The sequence below is a fragment of the Natator depressus genome, chromosome 1, assembly GCF_965152275.1.
Source record: "Natator depressus isolate rNatDep1 chromosome 1, rNatDep2.hap1, whole genome shotgun sequence".
NCBI classification, from domain to species: Eukaryota; Metazoa; Chordata; order Testudines; family Cheloniidae; genus Natator; species Natator depressus.
The window spans coordinates 301,585,273-301,606,827 of record NC_134234.1 but is presented as its reverse complement, the minus strand read 5'-3'; the positions used below and the strand labels follow the sequence as shown (position 1 = coordinate 301,606,827).

General features: G+C 47.4%; 1 protein-coding gene across 3 annotated transcripts in view; it reads right to left on the bottom strand.

The window, feature by feature from the left end:
• Positions 1–15,881, bottom strand: part of ST7 (suppression of tumorigenicity 7) — a 225,826-nt gene extending 209,945 nt beyond the window's left edge. Inside the window, exon 1 of one of the 3 annotated variants that reach the window (XM_074952094.1) lies at positions 15,701–15,881. In XM_074952094.1, the coding sequence (XP_074808195.1) occupies positions 15,701–15,851 (151 nt within the window). In that variant the 5' untranslated portion in view covers positions 15,852–15,881. Of the gene's footprint in view, positions 1–14,687; positions 14,719–15,700 lie in introns of those variants that run through there. The other 2 variants (XM_074952075.1, XM_074952087.1) reach the window with 2 other exon arrangements.
• Positions 15,882–21,555: the final 5,674 nt, after the last annotated feature.

Below are 21,555 nucleotides of genomic sequence, written 5' to 3'. Positions count from 1 at the left end.
TGATAGTCTAGTCTCACCATCTGCATAACACAGGCCATATTTCACTCGATGATTCCTAACTCCAGCCCAACAACTTGTGGTTGAACTGCAGCATATGTTTCAGAGAGAGAGCCAATCATGATTTAAAGACTCCAAGGGCTGGAGAGTTTCCCACATCCTTTGGTGATCGGTTCCAACAGCTGATTATGCTCACGGTTAAAAAGTCTGAGCCTTATTTCCAGTTTGAACTTTGCTGTCTTCAACTTCCAGCTATTGGTTCTGGTTATGCCTTTGCCTGCTAGATGAAAGAACCCTCTGCTATTGGATATTGTCTCCCTGGGTAGGTAATTCTACACTGTGGTCAAGTTGCCTCTAAACCATTTATTTGATTAGCTAAATAGACTGAGCTCCGTTAGTCTTTGTACAGTCTGTTTTCCAAACCTTGAATCATTTTCATGGCTCTTCTATGTACCCTCTCCAACTTTTCAACATCCCTTTTAAAGTGTGGACGCCAGAACACAGTATTCCAGGAATGACCTCACCAGTGCTGTATGCAGAAGTGATATTAGCTACCTATTCCTGTTCCTACTAATATTCGTATTAATGCATTCAAGTATCATGTTAGCCCTTTTTGCTAGTTTGTTTAATATATAGTGCTTTTGGTTGGAATTATGTATACTTATTTGTTCTCAAGGACTTTCCTGAATATTCACTGTAAATGGGCAGTGTTAGCTACTGTTTCTTCTGTATATGCAAACTTACTGGATTGATTTATGCAAAGCTATTACTTTTCTTTTATCTATGCAAATAAGGCCATATTCAGTTTTTAAACATCTACCAGAAGATAAGGAGTAAACTTTTCAGAAGCGCCTACATGACTTAGGAGCCTCTTCATTTTCAAAACTGACTTAAACACTTAGGAGGCTAGGTCCCACTGAGAATCAAAAATATGTAGGCACCTCAAGAAACAGATAGGCACCTTGTGGAATTTTCAAAGACATGGGAATTAGGTGCATAGGTGCCCAGTAAGATTTTCAAAAGCTTCTATCTGCATCTTTAGGTGCCTAAATACCTTTTACATATGGTCCAATGTGCCTAAGTCAGTTCTGAAAATGGGGTTTAGGCAATTCTGAAAATTTTAACCAAGGTCCCTGCCGAGATGATCTTGCAGTTTAGTTAAGAGCTTACAGTATAATTCAGCATTTGTACATCAGTCAGGACGAGTCCAGAATACCTTTGTTCAAGATTTTATCATAGAATCATAGAATATCAGGGTTGGAAGGGACCTCAGGAGGTCATCTAGTCCAACCCCCTGCTCAAAGCAGGACCAATCCCCAATTAAATCATCCCAGCCAGGGCTTTGTCAAGCCTGACCTTAAAAACTTCTAAGGAAGGAGATTCTACCACCTCCCTAGGTAACACATTCCACTGTTTCACCACCCTCTTGGTGAAAAAATTTTTCCTAATATCCAACCTAAACCTCCCCCACTGCAACTTGAGACCATTACTCCTTGTCCTGTCCTCTTCTACCACTGAGAATAGTCTAGAACCATCCTCTCTGGAACCACCTCTCAGGTAGTTGAAAGTAGCTATCAAATCCCCCCTCATTCTTCTCTTCTGCAGACTAAACAATCCCAGTTCTCTCAGCCTCTCCTCATAAGTCATGTGTTCCAGACCCCTAATCATTTTTGTTGCCCTTCGCTGGACTCTCTCCAATTTATCCACATCCTTCTTGTAGTGTGGTTTATCCACATCCTTCTTGTAGTGTGGGGCCCAAAACTGGACACAGTACTGCAGATGAGGCCTCACCAATGTCGAATAGAGGGGAACGATCACGTCCCTCGATCTGCGCGCTATGCCCCTACTTATACATCCCAAAATGCCATTGGCCTTCTTGGCAACAAGGGCACACTGCTGACTCATATCCAGCTTCTCGTCCACTGTCACCCCTAGGTCCTTTTCCGCAGAACTGCTGCCTAGCCATTCGGTCCCTAGTCTGTAGCGGTGCATTGGGTTCTTCCGTCCTAAGTGCAGGACCCTGCACTTATCCTTATTGAACCTCATCAGATTTCTTTTGGCCCAATCCTCCAATTTGTCCAGGTCCCTCTGTATCCTATCCCTGCCCTCCAGCGTATCTACCACTCCTCCTAGTTTAGTATCATCTGCAAATTTGCTGAGGGTGCAATCCACACTATCCTCCAGATCATTTATGAAGATATTGAACAAAACCGGCCCCAGGACCGACCCCTGGGGCACTCCACTTGACACCAGCTGCCAACTAGAGTTGGAGCCATTGATCACTACCCGTTGAGCCCGACAATCTAGCCAACTTTCTACCCACCTTATAGTGCATTCATCTAGCCCATACTTCTTTAACTTGCTGACAAGAATACTGTGGGAGACCGTGTCAAAAGCTTTGCTAAAGTCAAGAAACAATACATCCACTGCTTTCCCTTCATCCACAGAATCAGTAATCTCATCATAGAAGGCGATTAGATTAGTCAGGCATGGACCTTCCCTTGGTGAATCCATGCTGACTGTTCCTGATCACTTTCCTCTCATGTAAGTGCTTCAGGATTGATTCTTTGAGGACCTGCTCCATGTTTTTTCCGGGGACTGAGGTGAGGCTGACTGGCCTGTAGTTCCCAGGATCCTCCTTCTTCCCTTTTTTAAAGATTGGCACTACATTAGCCTTTTTCCAGTCATCCGGGACCTCCCCCGTTCGCCACGAGTTTTCAAAGGTAATGGCCAATGGCTCTGCAATCACAGCCGCCAACTCCTTTAGCACTCTCGGATGCAACTCGTCCGGCCCCATGGACTTGTGCACGTCCAGCTTTTCTAAATAGTCCCTAACCACCTCTTTCTCCACTGAGGGCTGGCCATCTACTCCCCATGCTGTGATGCCCAGCGCAGCAGTCTGGCAGCTGACCTTGTTCGTGCATGAGCTTCATGCAGAGCTTCAAATAGCCTGGTTTGCATGTTTCCTCTGAAATATTGGCAGTTCAGTGTATTACAACCCCTCTGGAAAAAAGCCAGTTTCTAAAACACCTTAAAATATTTTTGCTGTCTCTGCATTAGATTGGAACTTCATTAACAGCTGCTTTCATCTGAGAGTTTTTTGCCAAATGACTGTGAAAACCATATCCCTGAGTTAAAACAAAAACAAACAAACTCACTCTGAAAGGAAATATTTAAATTTCTAGGTCAGAAGTCTTCTACTATACCACTACATGCTCCACTTATCAGACGACAAATTTTAATTTTCATTTTTTTTTTCTTTTAAGGTAGCCCTAATCTGAAGTCTTTGAAACAGAAATCTATGTTGCAAATAGTATGCTACATTTCTGCAAGTAATCGTCTCTCTTTTAAAGCTTAAAAGGGCACTTTCCAAACAGATCATGCCCAAAATTTTACATACCTTAAAACTGTTAAAATCTGGTGTGCAGTATCCACTTGAATCTTAATCTAAACTTAATATTAACAATCCAAATCGCCACCATTTTTGCAGGACAAAGACAAGCAAACAAAAATACCTAATATGCAAACATTGCTTACAGGCTCTGCGTCACAGCTAACACTTCCCAGAGCTGTAACTGACATAATCGAAGATGGTGGTGAACAATAAACAAAAAGAGGTTTGTTTCAGATTCATTAGAAATGAAGAAAAAAATAAAATCAGTGTTTATTTAAAAAGAAAAAAATTTCCATTTTAATAAAAATATTACAAACAACAAAATTAAAGAAAAGTAATTAATAGTGTTGTTCAAAACTAGCCGCATGTACTATCAGATGCAATCTGCAAAAAAACTGAGCCAAGATCACAAATAAAATCTAAATAAAAAATTATTAGATTTCTTGTTTTAAAATAAAATCTCTATGCAGGATTAAAACTGATATAGTCAAAGTGGTGCTATCATTAAGGCTACATTTTAGTCACGGGCAATTTTAGTAAAAGTCATGGACAGGTCATGGGCAGTAAACAAAAATTCACGGCCTGTGACCTGTCCATGACTTTTACTGTATACCCCTGACTAAAACTTGGGGGAGAGGGGTGACTCAGGAGGGCGGCCCGGGGGGGGCGCCGCGGGTGCTGGGGGGGGTGCAGGGGCAGGCTCCCTACCCAGCTCCTGGCAAGCGGGGAACCCAGCTCCAGGCCCCACGTGCTGCCTCTGCTCCACCCTAAGTCCCAGTTCTGCAGCTCCCATTGGCTGGGAATCGAGGCCAATGGGAGCTGTGGGGGCGGTGCCTGCGGGCAGATGCAGCATGTGGAGCTAGGAGCTGAGGGAGGGGAGTTGCCGTTGCCCTTCCGGGGAGCGCTGCCCCCCGCAGGTAAGCACTGCCCCGCACCCCAACCCCCAGCCATGAGCCCCCCGCACCCAAACGCCTATGGCAGGGGGGCCCGAGACTGCCCCAGCAGTGGCCGGTACGCCTGACCCAGGGGCTGCCCAAGCTGCTCAGGCAGGCCCAGGCCAGGCACACCAGCCTCTGCAGAAGTCACGGAATCCATGACTTCCGTGACAAACACGGAGCCTTAGCTATCGTTAACTCTTTACATTAAGCAATTCAACTTTAAAAAAAAAATTTAAAACCATTGCATTGTTGGGGTGAAATCTGGCCCCACTGAAATCAATGGGAGTTCTGCCATTGACTTTAATGGTATCAGGATTTCACCGGAGATTTGTTGTTGTAATATGTACATTTCCATAATTCACACAAACAATATTATGAAATCAGGACCATAAAAGAAAGTAGGCTTTGAAACTGGGCTAAGTTATTACTGACTATCTGGTCAATATAGAAACAAAAGCCCCCAGTCCTCCCCCAAAGAAAAACAGGCTGCTCACTATCCATTTTTTTTTTTTAAGTTATACAAAACTGAAAGTCCTTTCCCTTGTGCTTTTTCAAACTAATAGTTTCAGATTCTAATTATTAATTGTCTTGAACTGGAATGAGCAGGAACAATCACTCTGTCCACACAATCAAGACACCTTTTTGATGCAGTCTGAGATAACATATTTTGAAATTAATTCGAATCAAGAGCTGATGGCCTTCTACACCACTAAAACCTTGCCTTACCCCTCATGAAGGTACTGGGGGCAGAGTAGTTTTTGCTGTCCTTCACCTCTCACCTCTTCTCCCCCCCACACACACTTGGCAATGGGCTCCATGACCGTTCAGAAAAAACACTGCCTGGAGGGAATCATTCTTGGACTAGTTGAAGAGCTCCCTAAGAGCAAAATCCTGGTCCCATATACATTAAAAGCAAAATCTCCACTGACTTCAATAGAATCAGGATGTCACCCTAGATCTTCACTTATGTAGATCCCAGGGCCCCAAACACCCCACAGTTAGGGTTGCCAAGCCTCCAGGATTGGCCTGGAGTCTCCAGGAATTAAAGATTAATCTTTAATTAAAGATTATGTCATGTAATGAAATCTGCAGGAATACATTCAACCAAAAGTGGCAACCCTACCCACAGTAGATGACATGAAGTGGCCACTAGTTTAAGGTAGTTTTAGGAGTAGACATAAATTACATTTTCTACTATACCTTGTAGTCTTGTATAATATGACTGATTACTGGGTGACAAGTGGGTGAAGGAGGATCTTTTATTGGACCAATTTCTATTGGTGAAAAAAAACAGATTTTGAGCTACATATAGTTCTTCTTCGGGTCAACCCATTTGGGTACCCACTATGTGTTGTGCTATGCTAACCCTTCTTTTGTTGTCTATAAATCTGGGAGGCAGAGATTAGATACTACCATTTTTCACTCACAAACAATGCCCCCAAAATCAGTATATTCTTGCTTTCAGAAATTGTGGGGAGGGCTCCACTTTGCCCACATGCATCTCCCACAACATTACCGCTTATAAAATCAGTCTATTTGTTTTCTTAAATGGATTTATTGCTTAACATGAAGACTTAAAGGATTAGATTCACTGGTATGCTCCAGCTGCTCAACCAGAGCCTTAGATATAGCTGAACATACCAATGAATCTATCTTGGGGGGGACCCCATCACTGTAGTGTCTGTGTGCCTCACTCTGTGTATTTTTCCTTACGACACCCCTGTGATATAGGGAAGTACCCTTATCCCCATTTCACAGATGGAGAACTGAGGCACTGAACGTTTTAGATTATGTGTTCACTGCAAACTTAGCCTGGGTGATTGGAACCTGGCTCCAAACACGCAGGTTAGCCGAGCCCGGGGGGGGTGGGGTGGGGTGGGAGAGACACTCTGGAAAGCCCTACTCAAATTACTGAGTCCTCACTGGTGCTGCACTCCCCTGCGTGTGTTACTAGCACTACTGGGGGCATATCCCATGGTTCTTTGCACTCCTGCAAGAGGAGTCACTCTTTGATTCTTTCTCAGTGAATTGTGGGAGAGCCTGCCTATTCTTCTGGACAAGCATTGGAAGACTGTCAGCACTCAAGTGAGTTAGCCTGAATCCTCACTGCAAAGTGGGTGGGTTACCCGCCTGACTTAAAGCAGAACCCAGGTTCTAACCTGCTGGGACAGATAGCCCAGGCTGAAAGTACCACCAAACTCAGGTGAGAGTGTAGTGTGTGTGGATGGGAGGGGGGTTAGGGACACCTGAATAAGAGTCTGAGTCAACTCTGCAGTGAAGACATATATAGAAGCTGAAATCCTAGCCCCACACTGAAGTCAGTGGGAATACTCCCATTGACTTCAATGGGGCAGAACTCTACACTAAGTGATTTCCCCCAAGCGTACACAGGAAGTCTATCAAAGCTGTGGTTTCCAAGTCCCGGGCTAGTGCTCTGATTGCTGAATCTGGCCCAAATATGGGATAATTCTCATGACAGGATTTTTATTATTGTTGTTTTTTAACCCTGCTGTAGCCAACTCATATACTGCAGGGTGTTGCAATAAGCGTTGAGATAGACCTGTTCCCTCCAGATGTCTGGTGCTCCAAGCATTAGGCTGTTGCCTTTGGTGGAATCCTATGAATATTCAAATTCCGTGTATGCTGCCAGAATCAAAGGATGCAAAAACCCAATGCAAATTACTTAGCAATTCCTAACCCAGTTGTCTAGGCAGCCTGACCTTTCCTCCCAGGCTGCAGCGTCTGGCCTGCTGCATACAGGCATCTTCTGTCTCCCTCCCATGAGCCTGGTTCCCTCTGACCTCACAAGGATACAATTTCCTTTTCCCTGTATGCCAGGGATTATGGCACATTCTCGTGGCTGAATGCTGAACTGGGTAACAGTGGTCTCCACTGATTAGAGTTTTTTTCTCCACTCAGCTCGGATGGAGATAGGTACCCAGTAATAAGATGCAGACAAAACATTAGATTAATGGGGAGGTGGAACAACTGATATTGAAAAATCTCTATAGTTATGTCCATTTTTAGGAAGTCAGATCTCTAAACTTCTCTACTTTCAGTGACTCACAAAAGCCTCTGACGAGTCTGCTTATCTGTCCTGTCACAAGCCAAATGCAACAAATGATGTTTAATGCCCTAGTAATTAAATCTATCTTTCTTTTACCCTCAAAAGGAAATATACAGTAATCAGCAATTGAGTCTCAAAAGTTAAACACTATTTATTTCAGAAAAGGAATAAAGGGCAGAACTGTTATCGCAGGGGGAAAAAAAACAAGTTGTATATTTGTATAAAAGGTGTGTCCTAATCCAATTCACATTGATGTTGACTCTAGCTGCTGACTTAAAGGGAAACTATTTATAAAAATAATCAAGTGTATTCTATTTATTTTGGACTAAGACATCACATTCCTTATTTAAAGGCTTGTTTTATTTTTAGTATTCTAGCCTGAATATGCTGTATTGTTTCCTGGTTAAAAGGATGTCATGGTTACAGTAGTTCAAAGGTTATTGTTGATTAATTTAAAAATCTAACTTTGGCATTTTGTTTTTTAAATTTTACTGAGATCAAATGGAATGGGTGTAGTGTTATATCATGGGCCTGACTCCCACTGTAAGAAGTAACTCCACTAAAGATACTAGAGTTGCACTGATGTAAAAATGGTGTAACTGAGAGGACTATCAGGCCTTACATGGATTCATTGATTGCACTCCCTACTAATATAAAACAAGACTAACCAGCATTGCCAGCCCCAACAGAGCCACAGAATGGTAGGAGTACTAATATATACACATCAAAAGGAAAATAATATCACATTCCATATTCATAAATTCATAGTTTAAAGCCAGAAGGGACCATTAGATCATCTAGTCTGACCTCCTGTATATCACAGATCATTACATTTAATCAAGTTACCCCGGGATTGAGCCCAATAACTTGTCTTTCATTAAAGCATATCTTTCAGAAAGGCATCCGGTTGTGATTTGAAAACATCAAAAGACGGAGAATCCATCACTTTCCTTCATGGTCTGTTTCAGTGCTTAATCCCCCCAAACTGTGGGGCGCACCCCTCTAGGAGGGCATGGAGGAACATTCAGGGAGGCGCAGCAGAGTCCAGGCCAGCCCCCATGAGGGGCGGGAAGGGAGCGCCACCCAGGCCTGCTCCGCCCCCAGCTCTGCTCTGGCCCTGTCCCCAGCCCCAGCCAGGACTCTGCTCCTGACTCCAGACCCACCCCCAGCCTTGTCCCCTTTATCTCTATCTGCATCCCCCCCCCCATACCCTGGGGGTCGGAGGGGGAAATGGATAGGGGTATGGAGGGGTGCGACCCTGAAAAATTTGGGAACCACTAGCTTAATCACCTTCACTCTTAAACACGTACACCTTATTTCCAGTTTGAATGTGTCTGACTTCAGCTTTCTGCCACGAGTTCTTGCTATGCCTTTGTCCCGGAGATTAAAGAGCTCTTTAGTATTCAGTATATTCTCCACTTAGAAGAATTTATACACTGTAATCAAGTCACTTCTCAGTCTTCTGTTTGATCAACTAAACAAACTGAGCTCTCTAAGTCTCTCACTGGCAGGTATATTCTCCAGCCCTTGAATCATTTTATGGCTCTTTTCTGTACCTTCTCCAATTTTTCAACATTCTTTTTAAACTGTGGACACTGGAACAGCGGACACAGTAGTCTATTATCAGACTCACCAATGCTGTATATAGAGGTAAAATGATAAAATCACCTCCCTACTCCCATTTATCTATCAAAGGATCACATTAGCCCATTTTGCCACAGCTTTGCATTGGGAACTCATATTGAGTTGCTTGTCCACTATGACCCATAAATTCTTTTTTAGAGTCACTGCTTCCCAGAGTACAGTCCTCCATACTGGAGGCATGTCTTGAATTTTTTTCCTATGTGGGCCCAGTGTGCTAAGTGTTTTCATATTTACTTTCAGATCACTGATGAAAATGAGGAATAGTAGTATCAGGTCTAGTACCAATCTAGTACTCCCATTTGATGATGGTTCCCCATTGACAACTGACTACATTTTGAGATCCGCAAATTAGCCAGTTTTTAATCTATTTAACATACACTTTACTGACACTGTATTGTGCTAATATTCTAATCAGAATGCTGTGTGGTACTATATGGGGACAGATAAAGTATAAAAGCCACATTTTGTATACTGTTCTCCTACTGAATGCATCCGATGAAGTGAGCTGTAGCTCACGAAAGCTTATGCTCAAATAAATTTGTTAGTCTCTAAGGTGTCACAAGTCCTCCTTTTCTTTTTGTTCTCCTACTGTAGCTAATTTTCATTGCAAAGTTTAGGAGTTCCTTGTCTGCCTTAAAAGCCACAGCTGTGAAAGGCTTTTCCCATTTTTAGCCTTCATACTGGCACATCAGTTGTGTCTGGGTCATTTCAGTGAAAAACACGACTCATCTGAACGCTGCTATAATAATGTATTTCAACTGAAATAGCAGAACAGTGAATGAGATACTTCAATCCCAGAAAAAAAAAAAAGCAGAAGCAACACACATTTGATTAGTTCTCATATGGACTCCACAGTTTTCTGAAATGGAGAAGATGCTACAAAAAAGTGTTTAAACATATCTGCTGGGTACTGCTAGATAGTACAGTCGGTCTTATACATATCATCACTGTAGGTTTGGGAGGATTAGATTTTTATTAGTAAATGTTGATTTCACCTTACACAAACTGATGAAAAAAATATTTCTATGAATAATTAAAATTTTAGATCGGCAAAGAAGAAAAATGTGGTTTGAGAGCAGATTAGAATTTGATTTAAGGATATTTACTTTGTATATTTAGACATGTGATGTTAAAAATTTAAGTTTTCATGGTTATAAAGCTTTAACTTTTTAAATTTCAACATCTACTGTCATTAAACAATTATTGTCTGACACCCCGTTGCCTGATCCCCATACAAGTTCCCACAACTATGGAAACTTACAGCTGTAAAAATAAATGCTTAAACCCCATAATTTTGTGCAACTGTGAACTTTCAAAACAAACAAAAAATGCTTAACAAACATCAGTATTATCAGTTGAAATTATAAAATAAATAAATAAAAATCAAATTCTGCCAACATTGTAAATACATAAACAAGACTAAAAGAATGAAATAATTAGAATAATACCTTGCAAGTGTCCAAAAAACAAACTGCATGCATGTTGATCTGCCTGAGGTCTTAATGTTTTTTAAATCCTGTTTACTGTCCACCATGACGTGAAGTCTGTAGTGCTTTGAATCTACTGTGTGCAGGTAGGAGTCCTAGGATCAAGTCAGATCTCAATGTATTTCCTTCTCAAACCAAATGGGCCTGGCAAACACTGTGGAGATAATATTCTCAGCTTCCCAGAGGGAACGGTTTTGCATATCTCACACTTTCTACTCCCCAAAAAGCTGTTGCCTGGTATTACAGCTTTTGAGGAGACAACTACCTTCCTCAAATGCAGGAAAAATAAATGAGTTACAGTTGGAGTTGAAGGGGGAAAAGATACAGCTTTATCTTTAACATGGGTAAGACTCCCCAGTTCAGACTGGCTAACACTATGTAAATTACGGTTGGTTCAGTAAACTAATTGGATTTTGGGTATATACTAGGCTTAACAGTATGGGCAGGGAGCCCTCTGCTACAATGATGATCTTCTAGAAACCTTTCTGCTATCTTTTACTTCTCAGTTTCATTCAAAAGAATAACCTGGTTTCTAATCTTTGCCCGAGGCCTGCTTTATAAAAAGTGCTAAGAGGCCATATATATATATATATATATATATACACGCATACATACATACATACACACACACATACACACACACGCACACTTTATTTCTCTTTGTACAATTTACATCAAGCCAAGGATTTCACCCTTGCCACAGTGCCCAGTCTGCTTCTCTCAAAGAAACTACGAATTTTTCATAAATATATTTTCCTTTTGACCACCCCCATGCCCCAATCCCTGAATATGCCACCAATTATTCATATGATCCAAGGGTTAAGGATTGACAGCCCTGGAACGGAAGTTTCCTGTTTATCCACAGAATACGTACAGCATGGGAAGTAGAGGAAAGCTTCCCAATGTTGCCCAACCACTCGGACTCAATTCCAACCAGGAGCCGTCTCTCTGGAACAGAGGACTGGTCAGTCTCTAGAACCATTCAATTCTTGACAATATCAGCCGCAAGGCTGCCTGAGACCAGCCATCCATTAGAAGTTAACGGCTTTTGGCCACTATTGATTTAGGCCAGTGAATTAGAAAGAGGTGCAAGGCTCTGCATCTATGCCTGGGTACCCAATAGCCCAAGTTCTTCTAAAGAGTAGTACAGAAAAAATAGCGCTTTTTTACATCAAATGTATATGTTATTTATTTTTTGTACAGTGGTAGCAGCTATGTGCCCGCATATAACCAAAAGACAGTCCCCATCCCAAAGAGCTTTCAATCTAATTAAATATGTCTTTTCTTAAAAAAAAAAAAAAAAACCAAAACACTTTAAGAGGGTTTTGCTATTTTCTAAAATAAATAATGTAATATTTTTCACTTAGAGCAAGATCACAATGCACCATAAGATGCCCCCTATAGTCCCCTGAACAGGCTGTGGGTCAGTGTGGAGAGGGGGATAAAGTGGTCTCCAGGGAGCCACTATACCCCCTGCCATAGAGGCAGGTAGGAAGCAGGTCGATAGGTGCAAGAAACCAGCAGAGCCTTGACTCTGCCTCTCCAGTATGCCACTGGCCAGCATATCTTAGCAAAGCAGGGAAGTAAATTGGCATAGGACAGTAGCAGATTGCTCTGGGAGGGAGTTAAGAGGGAGCCAGGGGTGGAATTGTGACTCAGTCTGCTCTTGGAGCAGCACAGCTACTCAGTGCTCCTTGCCTATGAACTGAGAGTAAACTCTCAATTTAGCCCTTAAAAGATTTTCTCTGGCTATACCCTTAAGTCCATCCTAGAGAGGTGGTGGGAAGTTAGAACTCTCTCTTGTAATGCAAACGTCAGAGCTTGATGCCCAGGTTCCATAACCAGAGGATGTGGTCTGCACCAAGGGAGGCCAGACATTGTGACCTGCCCTCCAGATGTCAGGTTGGGCACACTTCCACCTCATGAGTTATTGTCTGTGACTTCCCCACAGTCACAGAGTGGGGAGGAAAGTTAAATAAAAGGTTAGAACCTTCCTACCACTCCCCCACCCCCGCAACAAGTCCAATCAAAAGAATAAAACTAACCTGCTATATGTAAAATATCATTCAATCAGACTGCTTCTCATTACATCTTAGACATGATTCTTCAAGGACTGTAAGCTCTTCAAAGCAGAGACCATATCAGTAAATTCCTAGCACACTGCTGACACTATACATTTTAATGTATTTTGATTTATAACAAATATACATTAAAAAGACTATCCAGGGCCTCAGACACCTTTGCCAAAAGTTAAAAATACTATCAAATAAAAAATAAAATCAACAGTTGTTTCTCACCTCAAAACCAAAAGAATAAAATAACCAACTACAGCAAATCAAGCCCAACCAACAGCCTCATCCCGCCAACATATCAGCCATCATTATACCCTCCTCAGCAACCTGGGTAAACAAACAGGCCTTGCAGCATGCCCATTAGTTCAACCAATTGAAGCCACTGCAGACAAGATGGATGAGAAGAAATAGGAAAGATAGTAGGCTGCAAAGTGGAGGGCCTCTCATGATGAATGCTCTGCCAGAACTCCCACTCTAAGACCACATCTACACTACCCGCCGGATCGGTGGGGAGTGATCAATCTATCAGGGATCGATTTATCGCGTTTAGTGTAGACACGATAAATCGATCCCCGATCGCTCTGCTGTCGACTCTGGAACTCCACCAGGGCGAGAGGCAGAAGCGGAGTCAACAGGGGAGCGGAGGCCGTCGATCCCGCACCGCAAGGACGCGAAGTAAGTGATTCTAAGTCGATCTAATATACGCAACTTCAGCTATGAGAATAGCGCAGCTGAAGTCGACGTATCATAGATCGATCCCCTCCCCTAGTGTAGACCAGGCCTTATACTTCGGGGTTTTCAGCTCAGATACATTCACTTATAGGAAATGTAGCAATATGGCATGGGGAGAATAACCATCTCTCAAGTAGGTAAATCCCTGGCCATTTTGCCTCTATAAACCAGCACTTTAAACTCCACCAAGCAGCCCATGCTGATCATGGACCACTGGTGGTGTGCTCGCAGCTTGCATGACCTAATAAACGGACTACCACATTCTGCACCAGCTTCAGTTTCTGGATTGACTTAAAGTGTAGCTTTAGAATAATCTAATTTTAAAGTGGGAAAGGGATGGATCACAGTAACCAAGGTTCACATGTGAAAGAAATGAATGCAATCTCCTAGCCAGCCAAAAAAGGGCTGTCCACAAAATTGTTATTAGATGACAATTGAACAGCAACTGGAGACCCAAGATCCAAGACCCCAGACTGTGAAAAGTGGACACACACTATCAAGACAAAGGGTGGATCAAATCCTCACTATAGCTTCTAGTTGCTTCCCTCAAGCTACCAGTAACTCTACACTGAGTTTCAGCCAACTAGCTCTCATCCATGCCCCAGTCTCACCCAGGCACTGGGTCAGGCACTAGTGTATGTAATAACACTATTATTTTATTAGATCAAGTTTTCAAATACATTTATACTATTGTAAGCCATGGAGGTTATCACTTTAACACATTTAATAGGGCCTTATTGTTACACAGTTTTGGACTTCCTTAGTAATGAAGGTTATATAATATGCTTTACAAGATTTTCTAAAATTATGGCTAAACTTATTGCAGTGCTACAGGAGCCACTTAAGTCTTATGTCACTTACACAGCCCCATTTGTCTCGAATGCTCACTTTTGATTTTTCCTCATATTTCACAATGCCCCATATTCTGGGAGCAATCTCCCAATTCACACAGGATTTGGGGGATGAACTGCTGGTTGGCGGGCAGGAAGCAGATGCCACTAAGGATTCATATATACCACACCACACATGCTAATGATGAACCTTCCGCTGTATCAGCCACCAGGCCAAACTCTTGCCTCTGCTAAACCAAATCGCCTCATCACAGCCAAGAATTTCTTTAACAAAACATTAGGAAAACCACCATGATTAGAACTGTGTTCTGGTTTATCAAACCATTTGAGTCTTGTAACAGGATCTTTCATAACAGGATCTGCAATGTTTAGCAGCTTTGAGCACCTGATTTCGAGTTTATTTTTAAAAGTGCCTTTAGGAGGGCATTAGCCCTGAGCTGTGCGGCTCCCAAGTGCACGACACTGCAATGTTTAGGGAAGGGGACTCTCGCTGAGCCTCACTTACGGCAGCCAGTTGCTAAAAGCAGCACCCTCCTGGCAAAAGGGATCCGGGCTGTTGCACTTCTCCCGGGCAAAACCTCAGGTTTGAATAAATATCTCCTCATGGGAGAGGCAGCCCCATAAGCACCTAGCCATGCCCCTGACACACACACACACACACAGAGCAACCTGTGCCCGGAGAGGGACCCCGGCTGGCCCTGTTTAGAGAGGACAGTCCTTATCCTCAAGGCAAGCTTGGCTCTGCTCTCCGGCCCGGGGCTATTCCCCAGCTGTGCACCGCTGGCGGACACTCCCACGCCCCCGCGGGCAGCCCCAGGCGCACACGGCATGGCCCCGTACCGCGCACCCTCACCCGCTGCGGGCAGCGAGCGCTTGCCCGGCCCCTGGCGGAGAGAAGGAGCCGCAGGGACGGGAGACGCGGGCTGCAGCTGCCCGCCGACGCGGGGGGGAGGGGCAGGGGGCTTGCCCGGGGCGTGCAGGCAGCCCTGTGGCTTCCGGAGGCAGCGCTGCTTGGAGGGCTATTCTGAACCCCGGGGGCGGGGGGGAAGCAGCTTCTTCTCCTCGGTTCTTAGCCAGCTGCAGTAACCCGGTCGTGGCGGGCGGAGTAGGGCAATAAACTGCCCCTGCTCCGTGCACAGACGCAGAGCGAGGGCTGCCCCGCGTCTGTCCCGCCTGGCCTAGGCAGGGGAGCAGCCAGCTGCAGGCAGCCCATTCTCCCCCCCTCCAGTTCCAGCCGCCAGCGGGCACCTGAGGAGCCTGCAACAGGCGAGGGGGGAGGAGGGGGAATGCAGGGCTCATGTGCCAGGCTGCAAAGGGAGATCAGGAGTCTGAACTGGGGCGAGTTCAACTTTCCAGTGTAATCCCGCTCCTCAGCGCTGCAGAGAGCCCCCTGCGCGGCTCGCGGACGGGCTCTGCCTGCAGACGTGTCCCTCTCTCCCGCACAAGTTGCACTAACTTGGGGAAGGGGGGGGACTGCGGGAAAGCGCCCGCGAGGTTTCGGAGGAGAATGTGGTTTACCTGTGGTTAGATTGTCATTGATCTTCAAAGGCACCCTCAGGATGTAGACTAGGAAAAGCATGATGAAGAACCACAGGGTCCAGAGGTAAGTCCACGACCAGACGATGCAGGACTTGAGCTGCTCCAGAAAGCCTGTCCCAGCTTCAGCCATGTTTTTGAAGAAGAAGAAGAAGAAGAAAAAAAAAAGCCAACCCTGCTCTCTGCTGCCACAACCTCTCAGTGTGTATTTATGGGATGATTCATGCCTCCCAAAGTAGACTTCTCCCCTCCCTTAAGGTTTCCACACAGGCATCTCTTCCAGCCGCAAAATAATGAAGAAAATATATTTAAAAACCCTACGTACACAAAATAGCCCCACCTCAGCTCGGTCTGCGTCTTTCTCTCTGTGCCTAGAGTGCTCCAGTTTACAGCTGCAGCTGGGTGACCCCAATTAAACTGATTTCACCAAAAAGCACATGAACTGAACAGCCTCTGGGGTCTATTTGCAGGTGCTGGTGGCAACCTAGCAGGCTTAGTGGTTGGATTCTGCACAAAGCTGAACCTCTCAAGAATTAACCTTTTTAGGGATTTTCTCTCCTCCACCACTTTCCACACTAGATTAGGGTTAGGGAGAGAAAGGCCCTCCCAAGGCTCAGATTTTGAGGGGTGAAGGGGAAGAGAAGAAAGACGATACCTTCACCCACCCAGACAGGTCAACCCTTTTCAAAAGGGAAGAGAGTTTTGGAAGCTTCTCTGAGAGTATAAGCTATAGCACAGTTACAGTGGGATCCCATTGGCTCCCTAATTCTATGTGTTAAAGTTGATGGGTGGTCTGTAAATCCCTAGCCCAGTCACTGAGGCATGGGGCAAGGGTAGCAGCCTTTTTGCTGCCTTCTGAAGGTGGAGCAGAGGCACCTTTAAGAAAGGACGTGGGGTTGTAAAAAAAATCCCGGGGCGGCGGAAAGTGTCCTCTCCTCCATGTTCGAGGAGATCGAGGCCCTAGATCTGACCCTGGTCGCCCAGGGGGAGGACAACCTTTTGCCAGCAAATCTCGATCTGGGCGACCTCACTCCACCCTTCTTTTCCCCATGCTCCCTCCCCTTAACTGCTGCTTCCGCTCCCACCTCCGAGGAGCCCCTGGACTCCTCCACCAACCCGGCTGCTGATGGCACCCCGCTGACGACCACCGAGCCTGCTCAGGTGACAGCCGGTGCCACGCGGCCAGGACACGAGTGGCCAGGGGCACCCCCCGTTGGTGCGGAGCAATCGATTTCCTTCCCAGGCGGGGGCCCTACAGAAGATAATCCACCTCCTGATGCTGTGGCCACTAAATCCACCACAGAGCGCGTGCCCAGTGTCACTGAGAGCTCCCTCCCCACTCCCTTAACCCTTGAGCCTGATCGGGAGGCGCCACCATCTAGCTGCTTGCCTCCCAAAACCCAGAACCTTGCCTCTGCCCCTGCCCCTGCCCCTACCCAATTTACCTCCTGCAATGTCACTGCTGCCCCCGGGGCTGTCGCCTTCCCTTTCCCAATTGATGACCCCCAGGGAGTGGCCTTTGTGTTCTCCTGCCCCGACCCATTAGGAGCTGCTATTTTCCCACCACCGCCCCCTATTGCCCCAGAGCTTGAGGCGGGCCTAGAAGCTCCAGCCCATCAGGCACCCCGTCGGGGGTCCGCACCCTGCTTGTCTGTTTTAGTGGACCACAGAGCTGCACCAAGGGCCCTGCCAGGGAACAACCGGGAAACCGTAACCCCACCCCCCATGAGCTGCGAGGAGAGCTGCGGAAATTTTTAGAGGATGTCCGTGGCTCCCGCAACAAGGTACAACTTGCTCTCCAGCTTTGGGGGGACTTTTCTCAAATCCTCCGGGCCACAAGGGCCCTCATGGGGAAAGGTAAAGGGATGGGGAAGCAGGATGCCGGGGCCTACTGGCGGGTCCGCGTCTTGTGTGAACAATTACTCACCTACGGGATGGGTCACAGACTGCTGCGCGGCCCACTGGGAGATGCAAGCGTCCCTGCCAGTGAGGACCCCCCCGACCCTCCCCGTGACACCTCTCACCATCGCAACGTTGAACACCCGGCGTTGTAGGATGGCTCTCCGCAGGTCCCAGGTGCTCTCCTTCCTTTGGGAGGGAGGGTACTCTGTGGTTTTCCTGCAGGAGACCCATACGGACCCGACCGCCAAAGACAGTTGACGGCTGGAGTGGGGGGACAGGGTCTACTTTAGCCATGCCATGGTTCGACAGGCTGGAGTGGTGACTCTGTTCTCCCCCGACCTACGGCCCGAGGTGCTAGGGGTCGCCGAGGCCGTGCCGGGGCACCTGCTGCATCTCCAGGTCCATATGGAGGGGCTCGTGGTTAACCTCGTTAATGTCTATGCCCTGACATCGGGCCCAGAGCAGCTGCAATTCTACCAGCGGGCGTCCGCCTTCCTCGGCACCTTAGATTCTCACGAGTGCCTGGTCCTGGGAGGAGACTTTAATACCACCCTCAAGGAACAGGACCGCTTGGGGACCAAGCAGAGCCCGGCCGCCACGGACACCCTCCGGGAGATAGTTGAACATCACTCCCTAGTGGACAACTGGCGTGACCACCACCCGGATGACACTTCCACGTTCACCTTTGTCTGGGTGGAAGCCCATCGGTCGAGCCACTCCCTGTTGGACCGTATTTATTTATCACGCTTCCATCTCTCACGAGCCCACTCCTCCAGCATTCGGCTGGCCCCATTTTCTGACCACCATCTAGCCACCATGACAGCCTCCCTCTGTGCGGAGAGACCGGGGCCGGCCTACTGGCATTTTAACAACAGCCTGTTGGAGGATGAGGGCTTCATGACGTCCTTCCTGGAATTCTGGCTGGCCTGGTGAGGGCAGCGGCGTGCGTTTCCCTTGGCGCGGCGATGGTGGGACCTGGGGAAGCCAGGCTTTTCTGCCACGACTACACCCAGGGCACCAGCCAACGGAGAAATGCAACAATAGAGCAGTTGGAACGGGAGGTCTTAGAGCTGGAGAGGCGTCTGGCCACCAGCCCCGAGGACCCGCTCCTCTGCGGAGCGTGCCAGGAGAAGCGGGAGGAGCTCCGGGCCCTCGAGGACCATCGGGCCCGGGGCGCCTTTGTTCGATCCCGCATCTGCCTCCTTCGGGAGATGGATCGTGGCTCCCGTTTCTTCTATGCCAAGGAGAAAATGAGGGGGGCCAAGAAACACGTCACCTGCCTCCTGGCAGAAGACAGCACCCCCCTCACGGAACCGGTGGAGATGTGCGGGAGAGCCCGAGCCTTCTACGCAAGTCTTTTCTCCCCGGATCCGACTGACCCTGGCGCTTGCAGAGTGCTCTGGGAGGAGCTCCCTATGGTCAGCGCGAGCAACCGAGACCGGCTAGAGTTGCCTCTCACTCTGGCTGAGTTCTTGGAAGCCCTGCGTCGTATGCCCACTAATAAGTCTCCAGGTATGGACGGGCTGACTGTGGAGTTCTATCGCGTGTTTTTGGAGGTCCTCGGCCCAGACCTAGTCACTGTCGGGGACGGGACTACTCTGATGTCTCTCCCTCCGAGGGAGAGCGCTGGTGCTTAATCAACTAGTCCTGTCCATGCTCTGGTACCGGCTCAACACCCTGGTCCCAGCCCCAGGTTTCCTGACCAACCTCCGGACATCGATTCTGGGGTTCTTTTGGTCAGGAATGCACTCGGCCCCTGTAGGGGTTCTTCATCTACCCCTGAAGGAAGGAGGACAGGGACTGAAGTGTCTGCACACTCAGGTCCGCATCTTCTGCCTCCAGGCCCTACAGAGGCTCCTCTATGGTGCAGGCAGTTCAACGTGAAGCATACTGGTGCACACCATCCTGCGCCGCATCCGAGGGCTCCGATATGAAAGGCAGCTCTTTTATCTTTGTCCGGGAGGTCTTCCGCGAGACCTCTCCGGGCTGCTGGTCTTCTACCAGGACCTCCTCCGGACTTGGAAACTGTTTTTAACGACCAGGTCCGTGGCGGCCACCGAGGGGGCAGATCTCCTCGCGGAGCCCCTGCTACACAACCCCCAACTCCGTGTGCAGGTGGCAGAGTCCCGCTCGGTGCGCCAGAGCTTGATCCTGGCAGAAGTCACGAGAGTTGGAGACCTCCTGGACTACGACCGGGGAGACTGGCTGGATCCCCTGATGCTCGCTCGGCGCATGGGGCTCTCCAGACCTCATACCCCCTGGCGCGTACTTCAGGAGGTGAAGGCCGCTTTGCCCCCCGCTGCTAGAGCTTACCTCATCAGGTCCTGCTCAAGGGCACGCCCCGCCCACCCTCTACCCCAGGCCTACCGGACCTTTTAATGGGACCCCTGCCCCGTAGACCCAATCGACCCCCTCACCCCTTTACGGCGAGCTGGCTGCATGAACTACAGCCGGTATGCTTCCAAACCGCGCCAAGGAAACATCTATACGCGCTCGTGCTCCACACCCTTCACGCCCTCACCATAGTGTCCTGCCCCAACACAAAGCGGCGAGACCTTCTGCCACCTTTGGAGGGTGAGCAGCCCCGGTGGGCCAGCCTATATTCCACCTTGGTTCCAAGGCCCGTTGGGGACATCAGTTGGCGGCTCCTTCACGGAGCTGTGAGCACGAGCATGTACTTGGCGCAGTTCAACCCCATCCCAGATACTTGTCCCTTTTGCGGTGTGAGGGAAACCCTGGCGCATGTATATTTGGAGTGCGCCAGGCTGCAGCCCCTGTTCCAGCTCCTCACAAATCTCCTGTTATGTTTTTGGTTGCATTTTTCCCCCCTAACCTTTTTATTTATGCACTCCCCATCCATGGCCTCACAAAGTCGCGGGATCTCCTAGTTAACCTCCTCCTGGCCCTGGCTAAAACGGCCATCTGTAAAACCAGAGAGAGGAGGTTGGCCGACGGAGTTTCCTGTGACTGTGGGACCATTTTCCGATCCTCGGTCGGTTCACGTATCCGGGCGGAGTTCCTCTGGGCAGCGTCCACTGACTCCCTTGATGCTTTTGAGGAGCAGTGGGCACTGTCCGAGGCTCTCTGCTTGGTGTCCCCGTCCGGCTTCCTTTGTTTTGACCCTTTGATTGGGGGAGAGAGTAAGGGACCCCAGCCATTGCTGCTGCGGACACCACCACCTTAGAGGGGTCCTTTCACACGTGGGTGCACGTGCCCCCCCCCCGGGTTGTCCACCCCACAGTCTGCCCCTTTTGTTGGGTGCTTTCAGAGGAGGGAATTGTTGGTGAGACTCGGGCGTGGCGCCAGGTAACTCAAGGGGGTGGCAGACCTTGAGAGTCGATGAAGTCCCCTCGCTCTGGACCACCAGGTAACTCGGAAGGGTGGAAGACCACGAGAGTCGAGGAAGCCCCCCGCTCTGGGCCCAGGCAAGCTTGAACACTTCCCTCCCCTGAAGCTAATGAGAAAACAATTGTGATTGGTTGCTGTGTTACACATTACATATGCTGTTTTGTTTTGTAAGTGTGTTATGCAAATAAAAAAATACCTTTTTTGCTTCAAAAAAAAAAAAAAACTCTCCCGTAGCCATCTGGAAAAAAAAATTACTCTCCTATAGCCATCTGGCCCGACCCTGTCACACTGCATAAAGCTTTGGTAAACAGTTTGCAATTAGCTCACATACCTTGTGTTGGGATTTTCTTTCCACTCAACTACCCAAGAACTCAGACTCCAGACTTTATCACTCAGATATTTTTATTTGGCATACAGCAATGCTACACTAAGTTAATCAGATGAAAACGCAGGGGGGAGAATGCAGGGTACATTATAGATCCAAAAAGAAAAGGAGTATTTGTGGCACCTTAGAGACTAACAAATTCATTTGAGCATAAGCTTTCGTGAGCTACAGCTCACTTCATCGGATGCATTGTTAGTCTCTA